This window comes from Mus caroli, chromosome 16 (genome assembly GCF_900094665.2).
Source record: "Mus caroli chromosome 16, CAROLI_EIJ_v1.1, whole genome shotgun sequence".
NCBI classification, from domain to species: domain Eukaryota; kingdom Metazoa; phylum Chordata; class Mammalia; order Rodentia; family Muridae; genus Mus; species Mus caroli.
Genome location: NC_034585.1, coordinates 61,583,659 through 61,602,901, shown reverse-complemented (window position 1 = coordinate 61,602,901; position 19,243 = coordinate 61,583,659). Strand labels below are relative to the sequence as shown.

General features: G+C 36.8%; 1 protein-coding gene across 3 annotated transcripts in view; it reads right to left on the bottom strand.

Annotated features, from left to right (window-relative positions):
* Nucleotides 1–1,137: 1,137 nt before the first annotated feature.
* The window catches only part of Vgll3 (vestigial like family member 3), a 51,491-nt gene continuing 33,385 nt past the window's right edge, over nt 1,138–19,243 (bottom strand). For 2 of the 3 annotated variants that reach the window (XM_029470821.1, XM_029470822.1), the window contains exon 4: nt 1,138–6,846. In XM_029470821.1, coding sequence (XP_029326681.1) covers nt 6,803–6,846 — 44 coding nt within the window. In that variant the 3' untranslated portion in view covers nt 1,138–6,802. The remainder of the gene's footprint in view (nt 6,847–19,243) is intronic. The other variant, XM_021185434.2, reaches the window with a different exon arrangement.

Sequence of the window (19,243 nt, the reverse complement as noted above, 5' to 3'; positions counted from 1 at the left end):
TATATTCTACTATTTCTGATAGAATAGTAAGCTCTTCCTGCTTATAACCTGATTTAAAACAAAAGCACTAAGGGCCATAAATAATTGTGGTAGAATAATATGTGTTCATATTCTTTCCCCCTAAATTTGTTTGTATCCCATACAGAAATAGGGACCTTGCAGATAAGGGTCATGAAACACAAGCACTATCTGGAATTCCATAAGGAGAATCAATTTATAACCACAGAAAGGCATTATCTATACAAGGAGAAGGCAGATGAGAATGTACAAATATGGGCAGATCAGCCAGAATGCGGCTGGTTTTGGGTAGGGATGAAGGGGCCAATACCTGGAGGACCGCTGAAACTGGAAGCAGGAAGAACATAGATGTTCTTTGGAGTGTGAGAACAATATGTAATCTTTGCTTTGTAGCCTAAGACAAAACACTGTGCTAGAAGCCCAATAGGTACAGAACTGTAAACTAATCTGTTTGCACTGTGTCAAGTCATTCTATTTCTAGTAATTTCTTACAGCACCCATGAACCTCTAATATGCTACCCCAGACTATTTCACACTGTTAGGAAGATGTGTCAAATTATTTCACCTGCAGTGCTAGAGGATATTCCTATTTAAGAGTACTTTCCAAAAGCACATTTTTCTATTAAAGAACATTTAATAAGATAAAAGTAGGGAAGGGCCATGTAGTGAGCATGTGCATCTTCCTTCACAACAGAGAATCTTAGAAACCTCTCTTCAGGAGCACTTCCTTAATGTCAGCCATTGGCAGAAAAGCTCTGTTGCTGTTGTTGTTGTCATCAATTTATCTTTTCATATTGCTTATAGAATGTTCTGTGCTGACGAATGTGGAAACAAAATCATCAGGGCATGTTTCCCAAGGGGTCAAGCAAATAACTTAGCAGCATCATACTGAAAAACTTCTCAAGTCTCCTGCTGTTATGTCATTAATCAATTTCACTTGCTCTTCCACCATAAACATGTTTCCTAATCCACTCCAAACTGTAACAAATAAATGCCACGGCTCTAGAAATTAAACCCATAATTTATAAAAATCTAACATGAGATAATTAAATGATATCTACAAGTTGTTTACACACAAAGGAAACAGAGATTTAGTTACTAGAAGTGCAAACCCAATCATTAAAGTCACATTAAATTATTTATTGAACAAGTTAAAGAAAATGACATCTGTTCTTCTCACAAAGTCATCCATGATTGTATATCAATGACACAATTAGACGTCCTGCATTTGAAGAATGAAAACAAAAAATAATCATATGATTTTACAATTATAAAGTCAAAAGATTTAGCAATTATCCATTATCTATTAGGTAACAATGACAGCATAACCACGATTGCTTGATTTCCTTTTCTGGAAATAGGAAATCAAGATGGCGTGATTTCTCTCAGAACTAACAAATCTGGAATCATACTGTATGTCGATTGCTGTAAGATATGACTTCTACTATTAGTTTTCAGTTTACCTTATCAAGTGATAAATATAAAGATATCATATTGTGCATTTTCTCTTTACAAAACCATTTCACCTTACCTAGGTGTACGCAATGAAAACAAAAGGAGTCAGCATTTTCCTTTAAATATATGCACTTTAAAATGATACAAAGAACACACATGGGGTTTTCCCTACATTGTACATCTTGAAAAATACCTAAATGGAATAGCATTTGTAAATCAGATAGGAAGTTCACAAGTGTACATATCCTACACATTGAACCAAGTATGTAGATTCATTACATTCTGTTTTGTGACTCTAGCCACAAAACAGAAGGGAAAAAATGTCTACCTCTATCAGTATAAAGAGAAAAGTTCACATCTTAGGTAAAAAGAAAGAAAGTCTCACTAGGAATTTCATTTTTGAAAAGAAGCCATATTAGCCTAAAATTTAGTAGTCAGAAATCATTAGAAAAAGAAATTAATTGGTGATGTTGTGCCCCTTTCTAAATGACTGTATGGCCTTGTTTATTTACACGGCACAACAGAATTGGAAAACAACATTAAAAACCTATTAGAATTCCCTGCAATTTAAAAAGAGTTTTCGAAAATGTCCTTGGATCAATATAAGGTGGTCAAAAATTTCAAAACTATTTCCTTGACTAATCACTTGACATCACAAAATGCTTCAAGCAAACAAAAGCTCACAAGAAAAATGTGAAAGGCAAGACATTTAACTATAATGACTAATTTTACAGTTTAAAAATTCCCAGAAAGCGCGAAGAGAAAAAATACTATGCAATATTCTACAAGTCTGATCTGTGACCTAATCCCATGACCACATAACCATGGCAATTAACATTGTGAAGCTATTGAAGTTGAGGTTCCCTTGCTGGCTCCGTTCATCCCCCAAAAGCCAAAGCTACCCTTCCTTCAAAATGTTTATTTGTGATCAGCTACATTTTGAAACACAAATATCAGCCTAATTTTCTGAAGTAAATTTAATCGAAGTTTTCATGATGTCATGGTAGATATAAAGGATTCCTCAAATTGTAGTATTTTTAAGATGCTTGATTTTAACTTGTCTTTCCAGCCTTAATATTATATGAAAGATATATATTATGTATCCTGCAGGGAAAAAAATGCAGCAAGCAAGCTTCGTCCTTGGTGTTTCTTGTACGTTGAAATCACAGGCTGACTTCATTTTGGGTCTCATACTGTTTCTGCTGTCCTCCCCCAGCTGGGAAGGTGACCCATCACAGGGACCTTGACTGCCATCAATACCCCTTTGTAACTGCAACGACAGAGTGAACTCTTTCCATCTTCAATAACCGACACAGTGTCAACATCTGCTTCCAATAAAGTTGTTTCATTTTTTTTTCTCAAGTATAGTAAATCTGCTGACTTAGATCGTAAAGGGAATGCTCCCCCTCCCTTTCTATGAGGGAGACTTCTTTTTTTCCACACCATATTGTGCAACTTTTCCTCCGAGGCAAGGAAAAACAAAAGGGGCAGAGAAGAAGAGCATTCCTAGGTCAGTGCCACAGAAACACAATGTATATCTGACAAATGCATAGGTCGGGGGCTTGGTGACACTGCCCTCATAATTTTGGAGGGAACAATATATAGAGTTGTGGGTGAATATGATTCAGACTCTGGCTACATACAACTAGATGTTTAATTAACATTTCTTCAGGAACACCACATTAAAAACTCGGAGTTCATTAAGAAGTTAACATTTTATCTTCCATAAGAAAAAGAAAGAAAAAAAGATTTCCCTTTCAATGACTCTTTACAGCGAAGCAGTCATTCGTCTATTTAGGTTCTGAATAATAAATGGGCAACATTAAGGGACAGGATATATAAGAGCTCAGTTTTATAACCAACTTGCTGAACTGATGGTCAACTGAGGAGGCTGGTAGTTGTTTGAACATCTACACTGTAAGTTGGGTGCATCTGTATATGTTTACCAACTTTCACAGCCATCCTGATAGGTAGTATTATCCCATTTTTATCATGAGGTCAATGAAGTTCTGAAACAATCAACTACAGCTGAGTCACAATTCATCGAGCAACTGAGGTCACACTAACTCACCCTGCTGACCCACTCTTTCTTAGTCAAAACAGTGAAGTATGTCCTTGCCTTGTCCATCACTTACTGCCATTCCTACTGACTAATTCAACAAATGCTACTTCATACAGGCATGCTTCTCATGAGGGACAGCATGCAATTTATGAAAGTACAGTCTCTATAACTTGAAATTACAACACCCAGTCAGATAATGATTTTAAGGCTACTACCTGTCCCATGTTCTGCAATCTTATGAACAGGCAAATACTATTGATAGAATAAATGATGCCCTCCTCTAGAACATTTTATTTTAAGGCCACAACTTTGGAAAATGTGTTCCTCAGTATTTTTGCAATCCACTCATTCTCATTTTATAAATTTGAGGATAATATTTCCATTTTGGGGAGTTAGCATTCAAATCTCAATAAGGGATTCAAAATAGAAAAGTTGGAAGAGTTAAAAGAATAGGTAACCTTTGAAAGATAATATATCAACTTGGTTTATACAAATGTTTAGATTATAAACTTCAGAGGTTCTTTAGAAATTAACAAGGAAAGATCAAATATCCTGCAGGGACTCTAATAGCCAACATTCTGTGGTTTCTTACTGTAGAGAGTTCACTGGTGAAATAGTAGATTGCATATGAAATAATAAGGTTTTCTGGTGTCAAGTGTACAGGCTTTCAAATAGACTGAAAGAAATTTAAGTTGTGAAACAGTCAAAGGTAGAATGGGTCTAATGAATTCAGAGGGGTAGAAGGCAATCACCTTCAGTATGGCAGCCGTACTTTAAAGTGAGAAACCCAGATCCAGAGGGTAATAGCACTTTATATGCAAATAAATTCAGATTACTTATTTTGCTATGGTATAGCTCCCTTATTACTTCTGCTTGTTACAATAGTGTCAAAACACTGAGGGATGCTGGACATGTTCTTTTTCCTTTTATTAGATTTTGGTCTCTTCCTTTGGTGACAATGTGCCACTGATAACTATGCCTATTCTTAAAGGGAGAGCCTTTGTTGCATGCAATAGAATTCAGATTCTTTCCTTTGGTCTTGAACCAAATCATGTTTTGGCCATAGTTATAAGGATATCAGAGCAAAACCACGAAATTACCTACTTTCCTTTTCAATCCAGAATGATGATAAAGAAACAAGATAAGGAAACAAGTTAGTCCTCTTATCCTCCCTTATCTGGAAAAATTTAATGGAGCGAGCTTCAGTGATTTGAAGTGTGGTACTGTTCTAAGAGACATGGCAATGTAAGTTAATATAACCCAAGGAAGGATGTGACAACAGCCAGTGTGTTTCCCTCATGAGAGTTGCTAAGTGCTCAGTTCTTACAACTCAAGAGGACTCAAGACGTCATGAATTTGATAGATCCATTCAACTCTATGGTTCACATATTTATGTAGATAGAAATAACAAATAAAACAATTTTTATTTGTTATCAAAATCCAGATAAATATGCACAGAATTTAATGAGGTCCATTGTCTGGATTGTAAAGTTCCTAAACTGGTGAGTAGAAGCTTCCTTACGTCTAGATTATATTGATAAAACCGTGAACACTGTGCTAAAGAAAAATCAAGATGAAAAAACTGATGGAAGTCTGTGAATGCAAGAGATGAAGTGAGTTTGTAATTCAAAACACAGCAGGAAGAGAAACGGATGTCTAAGATACAGCCAAGTGAAACGTTTGGAAACGAGTTGTGAGAATTCTGTGTAGCTGCTTGCTTGTTGTGTTGTTAATGTGTAAAGTATTCTCACCCATGAAGTTCACAATTAAAAACAGAACATAGCACGTGACTGAACCTTCTGTTTTGTGTGGCCTGAGAGGAATGGAAGAATTTGAGAAACATTATTAAATAAAAGCATCTATACTACATGAATGTCCTGTGTGGGTGGGAGCAACTGAAAGGAAAAAATAGACTGTGTCTTTGATTTGCTACTCATTGATACCTTCATAATCCCAACCTTTGCCCCATTTTCTCTTAAAGTTAATTCCAACTTCATTTCTTTTAATCTTGTGGGCCATGTTAAGTTCATTTCTCAAGCTTTGAGTCTTTCAACCAGTTTGTGCAATTGAAGCATAAACTTAAATCCATTACCACTTTTATTTTTGCTCTAATTTTTGAGAAACTAATTACACTTAAAAGCAAATGAAAATCTTGCAAAAATGATCAAATGAAAACATTGCATAAAGAATACATCACTTATCAGTTTACAAAGATGAGGGACAGTCAGCATTTTGACACGTGTCTCCTTCCTTTCCTGATACTACTCATTTGTATTCAGAAAACAAAGTCATACAAAGTCATCCGTGAATGAATGGTTAGAAATTAGGAAAATTTGTCAGTGATGTCCACAGTTATCATAGATAAATGCATTGATTTTTCCTATTTTGAAGCCATGTGTAAACTCTCCTCCTAATTGTTAAGATAGGCTGGACTATATAGAGAAGTATTGTTCATTAACCAAATTTTTCTTGTTAGTCAACCTCCAAGAACTATTTGCAAGAAGTCCCCTTTCCTTTGTGTCCCTTTAAAAGAAAATACCCCTTTCAAGCTGCACAGACATATATAACGGCAAACTAAGAGAGCTATCATTGAATTAAGTCTTCACTGAGTTTCAACATAAACACAATGTTGAAGGGTTTGTCTATGGTAGTGCCAATGTTGGAGGAAGGATGAAACCCTTGAGGTACCCTCGGAAGCACAGACACAGCGCATCACAGACTCTAAAGATGGATCAGCGCTTAAACATTTTGGCCAGTGCTTTTCTGAGAGCAAGTTCTTTAAACAGAACTCCACGATTGTTACAACATTAAAAAAAAATTACATCTTCAAAAATATCCCCTCCATGCTAAACCAACCATTTTGTATTTCTATAAAAATAGATGAAGATGGAGTTAATGGTTTTTCCTGAAGGAATGAGCAATTTCATTTGGTAGATCATCTTCTTACAAGGTTACTGGTTCAAAAAGAAAAATAAAAAGGCATACAAAAGCTAGCCCAGGTACTGGTACAAGGCAAGTAAAACAAGACGTTGCACGGGTGACAAAGGCTCAGATGAGGGAAAAAAAAAACCCAAATGCTCTTCTTTGAGGACTAGGAGAGCCCTCTATGTTTTCTCCAGTAAAGGTTCAAATCTAAAGACAATGGCCTTCTATGTTCTCTTCTCACTCCACGTTTCCTGTGTCCCATTTCTGGATGGGATATCCCAATGGCATTTTCCCAGTGGGCCCTTGGATTCATGCTGCCATATGACCTGCTGATACCATGCTTCAGTACCAAGTTGATTCTTTGCTCTTGTCCTGATGCTGAAGACCTAAAATGATGAAAATGGAAAAAGAATGAAGAATAAGTATACATATAGCATGCATTAATATTCATGACCTGCAAGTCACTGATTAAAAAAATTAAACCCGGGCAACATGAGACAGGTCCTAAAGCTGACCTATCCTCTAAAAAGGCCAGGGAACACTTTGTGTAAAAAAGAACTCTATACTAGAATAATGCTGTTCATACTGTATACACTCTGTGCTGTTTCTTTCTTATTTTTTCTGGATTAGGAGTAAATGATAAGTTCAATAAACTTAAAAATTGTGCCTTAACTTTAAGGTGATATAATAATGGAAGAAAAGAGAGACATAACCAAGTTGAGAAACATTGAACAACTCTTTAGTTAAAATTTTCAGCTGTTAGACTTGTGGAAGTAGTACGTTCGGTTGTTTTAAATTTTATTTTATTTAGAGTAGCATCATTAAAATCAGAGACAGTGGTTAAGTATGAATAAAACATGAAAGTTAGAACCATTGGTATGCTGGTAGGTCATAGTAAATAGGACTGGATTCTAGTTATTCATTTACGTCTTTTAACATCTTTTCCTATGATGAATTTAAAGTGTCTCAGAAGGGTCTAAGGAACATTGCAAGCAAGTGAGGTTAAATAAGTTTAAAACAGATACATGAACACATTTGAACCCTAACTGATAGGTCAAATAGAAAGTTTATTAAAGAGGAAGTATAGAAAATATGAAATTTACTTGTGTCTATTATAGTCACTTAACCAATTTCTGAAACAGGCAATCCAAACCTCCCTGAAATATTTTAATTTTGTGTATATTTTTTTGTTTTGCTTTATTTTTGAGATATAACTGACAAACATACATATTTGATGTATGTATTAAAATATTTTGATGGACATATACATTGAAATCATTGTCGCAATTAATTCATTTTCATGCCTATTGTGTCTTTAGTTCCCTTTATTTTTCTATTTGAAGCATATAATTTGGAAGAGTGAGTTCTCTGAATAAACTCTTTTTTGTTTGTTTGTTTGTTTCTTTCAAGATAGGGTTTCTATGTGTATCCATGGCTCTCCTGGAACTCACTCTGTAGACCAGGTTGCCCTTGAACTCAGAAGTCTGCCTGCCTCTGCCCTTCAAGTGCTGGAAGTCATTCAGAATCAAAACTCAAAATGTGAAATGAAGCCTCCAAAATGTGGGCAGAAAGAGATGAGTATTGTTATGTTGGTGCCAGGATCTCAAACTATTCTTTTAACTGTGTTTAAAAGTGTTATCCATCTGGGGTATTTGACATAAAAAAAACAAAAAACACAAAAACAAACAAAACAAAAAATAACCCCAGATAGTTTTATATTTTGATTGTTAGTATAGTAGCATCTCTTGTTCCTCCATCAACTATTTTTTTTTTTACTAAGTAACGATATAATTATAAGCAGTGTCACTGGATGCCAATATTAAGACAACATTCAAAGACAGCAACATAAAAAGACAGAGAATAAATGAAAGAACATAAAAAGCACATCAGATTGTAGGAGTGAGATGAATCAAGGACACCACAAGAAAACCCACAAAATCAACTAACCTGGACTCATAGGAGCTCACAGAAACTGATCCCATAATTGGGAGCCTACATGGGTCTGATCTAGGCCCTCTGCATATATGTTATGATTATGTAGCTTGGTCTTCTGGTGGGACTCCTAACTCTTTTGGCTACTTTTGGAATTCATTTCACCTTACTGTGTAGCTTCCTCTGACCTTAATTTGCAGTTATGTGCATAGTCTTTCTGCAGCTTGATATGCCATGTTTGGCTGATATCTCTGGAAAGTCTTATCTTTTCTGAAGAAAAATGGAGGAAGAATGGATCTGGAGGAGATGGGATGGGTGAAGACTTGGAGGAGAGGAGAGTAAGTGTAGCTAAGAGCCAGTGTAAACTGGGTGTGGTGGCACACGCCTATAATCCCAGTACTCAGAAGGTTGAGGAAGGCAGATTTCTGTGTTCAAAGCCAGCCTGGTCTACAAAGTGAGTTCCAGGACAGCCAGGGCTACACAGAAAAACCCTGTCTCGAAAAAAACAAAACAAAACAAAAAAAAAAAGAGCCAGTGTAAAAAAAAAAAAATGAGAGGGGGAAGGGGGAGGGAGAAGGGAAAGAGAGAGTGTAAATTAATATTCTTTCTTAAAATAAGCACATCAGACTATGGAGGCATAGTCTGCGCAGTACAAAGCATTTTCTAAAAGTATTTTCTAAAGGCTATAAGTCCTGGGTGTCAAAAGAATGGTCTAGCTATTATTCTCTAAGAATCCTGGCATTTCACTTGGTATAGAACTTTTGCTCTTGTTTCAAAGAGGATGTGGTTAAAAGAGAAGACCGAAAAGGAAAAGAAAATATCAGAGATGTATCAGGACACTCAAGTTTGCTTTACTTATTTGCAAATAAATTTGTCGGTTGAATAATTTGCAACCTGACATAGTCTCTGTGGGGTGACTTGCATAATCTAAGCCACCTTTACCAACAATTTGCTGACTACATAAATATTTTTTTCATTATTAATATTTCTCATCCTCTAGATGACGCAATATTCCAGGGCTGAAGACTACATCAATCTATAGATTGTCAACACTGCAAGTCATGAATACTGCTGCAATCAACAGTGGTTTGGATTTTTTTTTTAAATAAAGGCAATCCCTAGTTTGATGTGCAAAGATATATGACTCCCTCAGATCATGTAAATGTTTGCTGTAGTCAAGTATGGAACTACTTAAGATGGACCCCAACTTTTCAACCAGAATAGCAGAAATCATTCTCATTATAAATGCATCTCTTCAGTGTTTGGTTCCGTGGCTCTGTGTCACTCTAGAGTAGAGTTTAACAAATCCAAGCCACATGACAATTCATCTATAAACTCACAGGTATTAAATTATTATTGAATACTGATTGCTTAGTTTCTTCTAGGTGGAAGACAAAAATCATATCTTTGCTTTAATTTCTGGCATCATTTTTTTTGTAAATTTCAAAATAAATATAGCTAATTTGAAAAAGAACAATGACAATAGACCCTACTGATGTGTTGCGCCATGAAAGAAAATTGCTAATAGTGATTCTGGATACTTAAGAGCTAGCTGGTTGTTTTTTTGCCCAACAAAATGAAAGAAGCCAAAAGTGTTCATCATGATCCTTGCATAGTCTACATACGTGGCAATTTTTCAAAAACTCCTTGCGAGAAGAGACTATCCTCTGCCATAAGCAGTGCTCCTATTTGGACTCCTTTGCTGCTCCAATGCCAACCAAATCTTTATGAAATGAGGGTCTAACACACTCTTTGATTTCCACTGGCTGACAGAAATCACCAGACTTGCTTTCTTTATTTTGTAACTCCATGTTGGTCTCATTCTTCGGCCCATAAGATATTTTAGTAGAAAGTAAAAGTGAAGGAGGAGGGCAAGGCTAGCTCACATCCTTGATTTGTATATGACAAGGCTTCCCTTTCCAGAAAGTGCTGGGAACTTTACACGGAATCATTCACTGAATCTCCTAAACCATGCTTGAAATAATACGGGCTACTCAACAAGAGGGCAGAAATTAGGGGAAGCGATGGCAGAGGCAGGATTATAAACAGAAGATCTGATGGCAGAGACAGTGATCTTAATGATAGCATATATGTACACTTTATGGAACCTGTGTTGTTGGAAAGTTAGGGCAGGAGGACACTAGTCACACTTGACTAATCCCCACATAAACAGCCTCTCACAAAATTAATTCACAAAACTACAAATCAATTTCTATATTCCCTTTTCAACTCTTTTTTTTTTTAAAGATTTATTTATTTATTATATGTAAGTACACTGTAGCTGTCTTCAGACACTCCAGAAGAGGGCGCCAGATCTCGTTACGGATGGTTGTGAGCCACCATGTGGTTGCTGGGATTTGAACTCTGGACCTTCGGAAGAGCAGTCGGGTGCTCTTACCCACTGAGCCATCTCACCAGCCCCCCTTTTCAACTCTTTAAATATGTGTGTGTGTGTGTGTATTCTGAGCTGATAGCAAGAATAATAAGATGAGTCACTTGATAGTTTCTAACAACTACATTAACTTGAAATGTATTTATGAAATACAATAAATTATTTCTGAGATATAATAAAGACTGACAATGCTTTAAACCATTGCATTAGTGTGATATAATTGTGCTAGACTCAATCACTTTCCTAAAGTGAACTATATTAAAATGGAGAACATTTGACTCAAGGCTTTTGCTATAGTTTATTTTCTATCTTTATTATTTGCTTCTTGCTTATTATAAATCAGAAGTAAGCCATATATTACAGTATTATCTTCAGAGTTTGAATGAGAGATGCACTTAGAATAGAGCCTGAAAGAAACTAAAGGCTCAGAGACACACTTCTTCACTTCAGTTCCAATACCAACACCACCTGATCACAACAGAAGAGAAGAAACAATATCTGTACCCAAGCAAACAAACTTGAAGTAATTAGGAATGTGAGAGAAATCTGGTCACGTAAGAAGATCACAGTTTGCTTTCATTTCAAAAATCTGTGAGTCTGGCAGTCACTCTGTTCAGGATGTTAAAACAAATGCTGCAAACTGGGCAGCTGATTAACAGCAGAGATTCCTCCAACACCATTGGAGAGGCTCAGATCTAAGATCAAGACAACAGAAGATTTGGTGTTTGATGAAAGCTTGCTTACTGGTTCATAGAGGTTCCTTTTACTGTTTCCTAAAACAGAAAGGTAGGTGTGTGTGTGTGTGTGTGTGTGTGTGTGTGTGTGTGTGTAAGTGTGTGTGTTTTCTAAAGCCCTTTAGAAGAGAATAAATTCCCATTTCTGAAGACTCAGATCCTGTCACTTATCCATACTCCAAAGGCCTCACTAGAACCAACATTTAAGAGTTAGAATTGCAACACAAACTTTCAGGAGGACACCAACATCCAGACCACAGCACTGACAGAATCTTACAAAGATGCAACTTCCCCACTCGTGGGCACAATCATGCTCTAAATTTCAAGAGGCACAATTTTAAAAGTTTGGTGTCAGGTTAAGATTATGGATATAAGAATCAGAACAGAAGCAATATGTATGTAAGCATAAAAAGGCTAAAGTCCCCCCCCAACTTCCTTCAACCCCAAGGCATTTGTGACAACATCCCTAAGTTCCCCAAAACTCCCAGGAAAGACACAGGTGTTGGCTCAGAGTGGATTCTTTTGAATCTACTAGAGCTCCTATACCCTGTACTGGAAAAGATGGCATGGGCAGCTCTAGATGGGCATCTTGTAGGGATCACAATAAAATGGTAAGCTTGCTGCCAAGTATAGTAGATAATGATGCATAGATAGAGAATGCATAAAGGAAGATGTGGGGGAGGGGAAGGTTTGAAAGCAGGGGCGGAATAGGAATGCTATGACATATATAAACGACACTAACAGGCTGATTGCAACCTACTAATTAGATGTTTGCATAACTTTATAGAACCAATCATTAAGTGCCATGCGGAGGATGAAGGAAATAAATTTTGAAAATACATTTTGACTGTATATGGGATTTTTGTTTTAAAGTGGGAACAACAACATGATTAGCTAAAGATTAGCTAGACTTTCCAGCATGGAGGGTAGAAGTAGGCACAAAATTTCACCCCTAGCTGATCTCCCTACTGGAGATCAATAGCTGCCTGGAGAGAGTACATTTCACTAATGGTGTATCTCCTGATAGATCTAAGCGTAGAGCAATACACCTTAGAGTATAAAGGTATCATTAGTAGAACTTGAATACTTGAAAGAATTTTAAATAATCAGAACAAAGTTGGGAGAGTACTAAATGAAGTGTGGATCTTGAAGATGGAGGAAGAAAATGAATATGATCAAAATAAGATATGTAAAACCATCCGATATTTAAAAGGGCATCAAGACTAAGGTATCATTGTTTTAATATTAGGAAGAAGTCATAGGTGATAAAATGAAGTGAAATTTGTGTTCTATGGCAGAACTGGATTCTGGGAACACCCAGTTTATCAGTCATAACCCACTACAAAAGCATGTTCTACTTCTGAGGGCCCATGATAATGTGAAAATGACATCAGCACACCTCTTTAAATCAAATATGCACCCATTTTTTTGTATTCTTAGAGATAAAAGAAGGAACTGTATAGTGAGAGACATAGTGGTGAAAAGAGAGAAAGGAGATATAAAACCTGAGTGTCAGTAAAACATGTTTTGACTTTAAAGGAAAGAAAGTACTTAATAAGTACAAACTGTTCTTTTCACAGATATTAAGAGTTTACATGCAAGTCATTTACCCAGGAACACTTGTTATTAGATTAACAAACTGGCATCTTATTCCTGTATTTAAAAATAAATACTCTGCTCTACTACAAGAAATGCAAATAGTACTTCTTTCCAACTTAAATATATACAGCATTCTATGGTGGCAAATACCCAACCTTCCCCATCTGACAGAATGGCAGGTGACCACAGGAATGTTCATGAGACAGTCATATGAATTTCTTTGCCTTCATAGAATTAACACTGCAAATGATAATACAATTACATCTGTTTGTTGGAGGCTTGCAAAATCAGGTTAAATACAAGTTGGGGCTTTCTATATGATCCATGTGAACAGAGCATCATACTATTAACTTAGAGGAGGAATGAAGAATCGAAGCAATAGCTACCCATTTGGGCAACAGTAATGTAATGAGCATCAAAACAGATCATGTGTAATCACCATACGTCTTTTACAACATCTAAAACAAATTATTTTAATCTCAAAACATGAGACTTCTTATTTTAAATCCATTACCAAAAGTACTTGGAGAGCAAAGGCTCTAAGTAATATTCTTTTCCACCGGTGTTCTCAATTTAAAGTATATTTTAGATCTGTGAGCAATCATCACTGAACTGTGGGGCAGATTACTGCAGGAGCAGCAATATCATTGGAAACAACATACATATCTTTATTCTTTTGGGAGAGATCTCGTAGCAATTATTCTACAGTATGACAATACTCAACAGATGTACATAATGTGCCTACATATGGACATACATATACATATGCATAAACATATACATACAAACTTGTTTTGCAAACATATTTGTATTATTGCTGAAGGCACACATATAGTCAATTACAGTTGCGTAAGTAACTATGATGCCAAAATATGCTCAAGATGACTCTGACACTCAGTTTTTTTAAAATATAAAATCAATAATTAATAAATGAGTCCTCATGAAATTGAAAAGCTTCTGTAAGGCAAAGGACATAGTCAATAAGACAAATCGACAACCTACAGAATGGGGAAAAATCTTCACTAACACCACATCTGATATAGAGCTAATATCCAAAATATATAAAGGAATCAAAAAGCTAACCTCAAAAAATAACCAAATAACTGAATCCAAAAATGGGGTATAAAGTTAAACAAAGAATTCGCAACAGAGGACTCTCAAATGGCCAAGAAGCACTTAAAGAAATGTTCAAAGTCCTTAGTGATCAGGGAAATGCAAATCAAAACAACACTGAGATTCAACCTCACACCAGTCAGAATGGCTAAGATCAAATTTTCAGGTGACAGCATATGTTGGCGAGAATGTAGAAAAAAGTGGAACCCTCTTCCATTGCTGTTGGGATTGCAAACTGGTTCAACCACTTCAGAAATCAATCTGGAGGTTCCTCAGAAAATTCGAAATAGATCTACCTGAAGGCCCAGCTATACCATTCTTGGACATATACCCAAAAGATGACCCACCATACCACAGGAACACATGCTCAACAATGTTCATAGTAGCCTTATCTGTAGTAGTCAGATGCTGAAAACAACCCAGATGTCCCATGATGGATAAAGAAACTGTGATTCATTTACACAATGGAATACTATTCAGCTATTAAGAATGGAACTAGATAATATCACCCTGAGTGGGGTAACTCAGATCCAAAAGGACATGCATGGATATGTACTCTCTAATAAGTGGACATTAGGCAAAATGTACAGAATACCTAGGATAAAATCCACAGAACTCAAAAAGGTTAACAAGCAGAAAGGCCCAAGGCCCAAGTAGGGATGCTTCCCACTTGGGAGAGAGAAGATAACAATCACAGAGGTAGAGGGAGGGAGGGATCTGGGTGAGAGAGGACACAGAGGGGAATTGTAAACATAACTGAAGCTCTGAGGGCCAGCAGAAAGAATGGAAGCAGGCAAGTTTGGAAGGTAGGAGGTGGCAGACCCTCTAGAATATATCAGAAACCTGGGAGGTGAGAGACACTCAAAACTCAAAGGGAGGGACCTCAGATGAAATGTCCAACAGTAAGGAGAGGGAACTCATAGAGTCTACCTCCAGTAGAAAGATAGGACATCAAGTGAAGGGATGGTGTTGCCATCCACAGTCAAAAACTGATCCAGAATTGTTCCTGTCTACAAGAACCACAGAAAAAATGGAGAAGACACTGAGGGAAAGGAGGTCCAATGACCAGCTCAACTTGGGATACATCTCAAGAAAAGGCTCCAAGGCCTGACACTATTACTGATGTTATGGTGTGCTTACAGAGAGGAGCTTAGCATAGCGGTCCTCTGACAGGCCCAACAGGCAGCTGACAGAGGCAGACTCAGATACTTATATCCAATCATTAGACTGAAGTCAGGGACCCAGGTGTTTGAATTAGGGAAAGGCTTGGAAGAAGCTGAAGAGGAGGAGGGGGACCCCATAGGAAAACTAGCAGTCTCAACTAACTTGGACCCCTGAGATCTCTCAGACACTGAGCCACCAACCAAGCAGCATACAGGAGCTGATTCGAGGGCCCCAACACATACACAGAAGATGACTTCCTGGCCTGGCCTCAGTTGGAGAAGAAGCAACTAACGCTCGAGAGACTTGAGGCCCCAGGGAATGGGAAGGCCTGGAGAAGGGGAAGGGGCATCCTCTTGGAGACAGAGGGGAGAAGGAGGAATGGGATGAGGAATTGTGGGAGGGTGAACTTGAAGTGGGGAAAAGACTGGACTATAAATAAATAAATGTATTAAAATTTTTTTAATTAAAAAATAAAATATTTATTATGGTCATTATAGATTTAACGTATCTAATTGTTTGATTTGCATTGTCTCATTATTAATGAATATGGACATGGTATGATTATGACTTTCTCTTTATGTTATCTTTGATAAGATTTTTTTGTTTTATCATTGACCAAATTCAATGATTAATGTTCTCCTTGATTTCTCTGTACCTTTTGTGCATTAGATATGAGTATGTTTTCTTATGTGTTATAAAAATTTTTGACTATTTGGTGATTTGACCTCATTCTTAATACGTAAATGATTAACAATGTTTTAAAGTTGTTAAAAATAAGATGCCTTCTTCTAAAACCAAATATAGCGTTAAATTAATTCCTTATGACATTTCGGTAACAGTTAACAGCTCCTGATTACAACCTTTGCACATTAATAATGGATGATATCTCACTCAGGAAGTAGAGGACTTAGTAGCAAAAGAAGACCTTTCTACTTACAGAGATATGTTCTGGAGGCACATTTAGAATATCCTTCAAATCTCCACAGAAACAGTACTGTCAGAAACGATAAGGTGAAAACTGCCCGAACTTGCCCAGAAAGTCTTTAAGTTCTGATTCAAAGGAAGAGTACAAATGTAAAGCCCACCAAACCTGATTTGCTTGTAGACCATAATTTACTGTGTTAAGGTAAGAAGGGCAACACCTGCATACCTGAGGCAAACACTGTGGGTGACAAGCTGTCTACTGGCAGGTGTCTGCCATTGAGACAACAAGCCACAGTAGTCAATCTTAAAACCTTCCTTTCTTCAAAACCACCAACTGCCGTGCAGGACCCTCTAGTTTCTGCCTTTAACATCTTCTCCAGTGTCCAGCTGGCCAAGTAGCCATCAGGTAATGAAAGCATCACACATGTGAGACCATCAGTACACAAATGAACTTATGACAAATATGAATTATACATCGAAGTGACTGGCAGTTTTCTTTTTTATCATAATGCCCACTTACTGAGTACTAAACTTGAACATCAATGGAATTGATCATCTCCTGGGAGACAAAATCTTGGGATCATGATTCGAAAAGTAGACACTGCTTACCAATCTAGCAAACTCATTTCAAAAGCAGATATAAAGACATCTTAAACATAGGGATAAAACTAACAAAAGAACCAAGAATGAGATGAAATATTCTTCTGTAAATTCTCTACAAACTACAGACTTTCTCCCAGAACTGAGAAAAGCAAGACCAAAGGGAGCAAAAAAAGTTTGGATCACTTATTATAACTAAAACCACACGTTACAATGCTCTCAAGAGATTCTAGCTATCCAGACATCTGTTGGTTAGCACATGCACATGCAGCCAAATATGCATCTTTAAAGAGATTTCTAGGTTTTACCATGACAGTTTTACGATTCAGAAAATAGATAATCCAACTACAAGAAGAGCTAATCTGAGAGCCCTGATTGGGGCCTCTACTGCCCCAAAAGAGAAAGTTTGGAATCTGGGAGTATAAATTATTTTTTAAAAATTCCAAATTTAAAAAATAACTTTGGAACTGCTGAAATACAAGCATACTTTAATATGAATTTGGGCTAAGCCATCAATCTCTCTATTGAAGCGAAATATGTTGGACAATGGGATGGACTACATGTGTGTCAATTCCTGTAATGATATCAACAGGATTTTCTATCTTCTTTTGACCTGGATGCAAACTTGCCCTCTGACATAGTCCAGAAGAGTCTATTCCATCTTAGCAAATATAAACAGGGCTTCAGGGATACTGAAGATACTAGGGCCACTCAATATGGCACAGGCAAAACCAGCAGGAAGTAAGCCTTAGAACACATGCTTGTGGTTTTAAAGAATGAACTCAAATCTCCCATATATCAGGTTGTTCCCACAAGAAAAAAAAAGTGGCACATTTTGCCTCTCATCAGTCCTTTGCAAGATACTTTTGGTGTGTCATCTTTTCACTAAAGAATTCAAAACATATTGGCTGCAGACAACTGTTTGTGAAACCTTATATTGTTGATAAATAGCTGAAAGGGAATCAAGATAGCTGTAAATTCCTCAGGCCACAGAAAATGCCTTTCCATAATGTTTGTAGCCTACTTGAAAGCTGATGCAGAATTGGCTGAGAATGGACTGTGAAACAGATTTCGCCATTTGAGCCATCCCTTTAGATGTTTCCCTGTGTGAGCTGTGAGCCACAGCAGAGCTACAGTGAAAAAACCTGACTCGTGAGACATACACCAGATTGTGCATTGTTCTCCATTGAAACTCATGCAAGGATTATCTGGCTTTTTGTTTGTTAGTTTTTATTTCTAACCTACAAATTTCTGTCACCCAAAGCACATATGATTCTTTCAGGGAAGAAATCATAACATGATTTGAAATCTTCCCAAACTTCCAGCCGCTGTCAGAGGAAAACAAGACCTTACAAAATCATTTGAAGAGTTTCTATACATACAGAATTGAAACATTAATTTCACGTTTGATTAGTACCTGTCACTTGCCTGTGGGAATATCACATTGTACTCTTAGATATAATTATTTAAACAAGCAGGAGTTTTTTTGTAAAATAAATAAATTAAATTAATAATTGTGAAAAGATGATGGTGAATAATTTTGTCTGTAGTTTTAAGAAGAGGTTTTCAGAAGGAAGAGGGTGCCATGCAACTTGTACAGCAATCCCAAGGATTTTAAAGCTCAGTTGAAACAAAGTTGGAAAATGGACTAGCAAACGCAAAGATACCGTTTTCAAAGAACAGTGTTAACTAGCACAATGATCTTGAGCCTAATTCATAGCCTCACTTTCTTGCTATGCATACAATTCACTGAGTTCTATAAAGGTATATCCTCATTGTCTGTAAGTATATAACAATGAAGCCAGTGTGTTCATTTCTATTTCCTCACATTGGACCTGTAGAATATCTTAGAAAAAGAAAGCTATGACTTAAACATTTCCTAAGGTGTATCTGTCCCTAACCTTTCATCAAATTCTTGTTTCTTTTTCCCTTTCTTTGTCACACCATTGTCATTTTTTGCCTAAACACTCCCGTGTGTGTGTGTGTGTGTGTGTGTGTGTGTCAGTGATTTCAAAATACCACTCTTAGGGAAATTGGCTAACAAAAATCACAGCTATTTTTCTGGAATAGAACTAGATTAATTTAGAGAGTCACAACATGATAGAGGATTTCCAAGCTTGCATCAGTTTCTCAAGATGCTTCACACATTCGGTGTGAATTTTTCAGCTTGATGTGGTCCATCTTTATTACAGGTCACAGCAGAGTTCATTTCTTATCACAATGGCCATCTGGAAACACAGCCATATTCCCTGAGTCGTTGACTTCCATAGTTGGGTCAGGTCAGAAAAATGAAGAAGTGAGAGGTTACAGGTCGGACTCACCTAG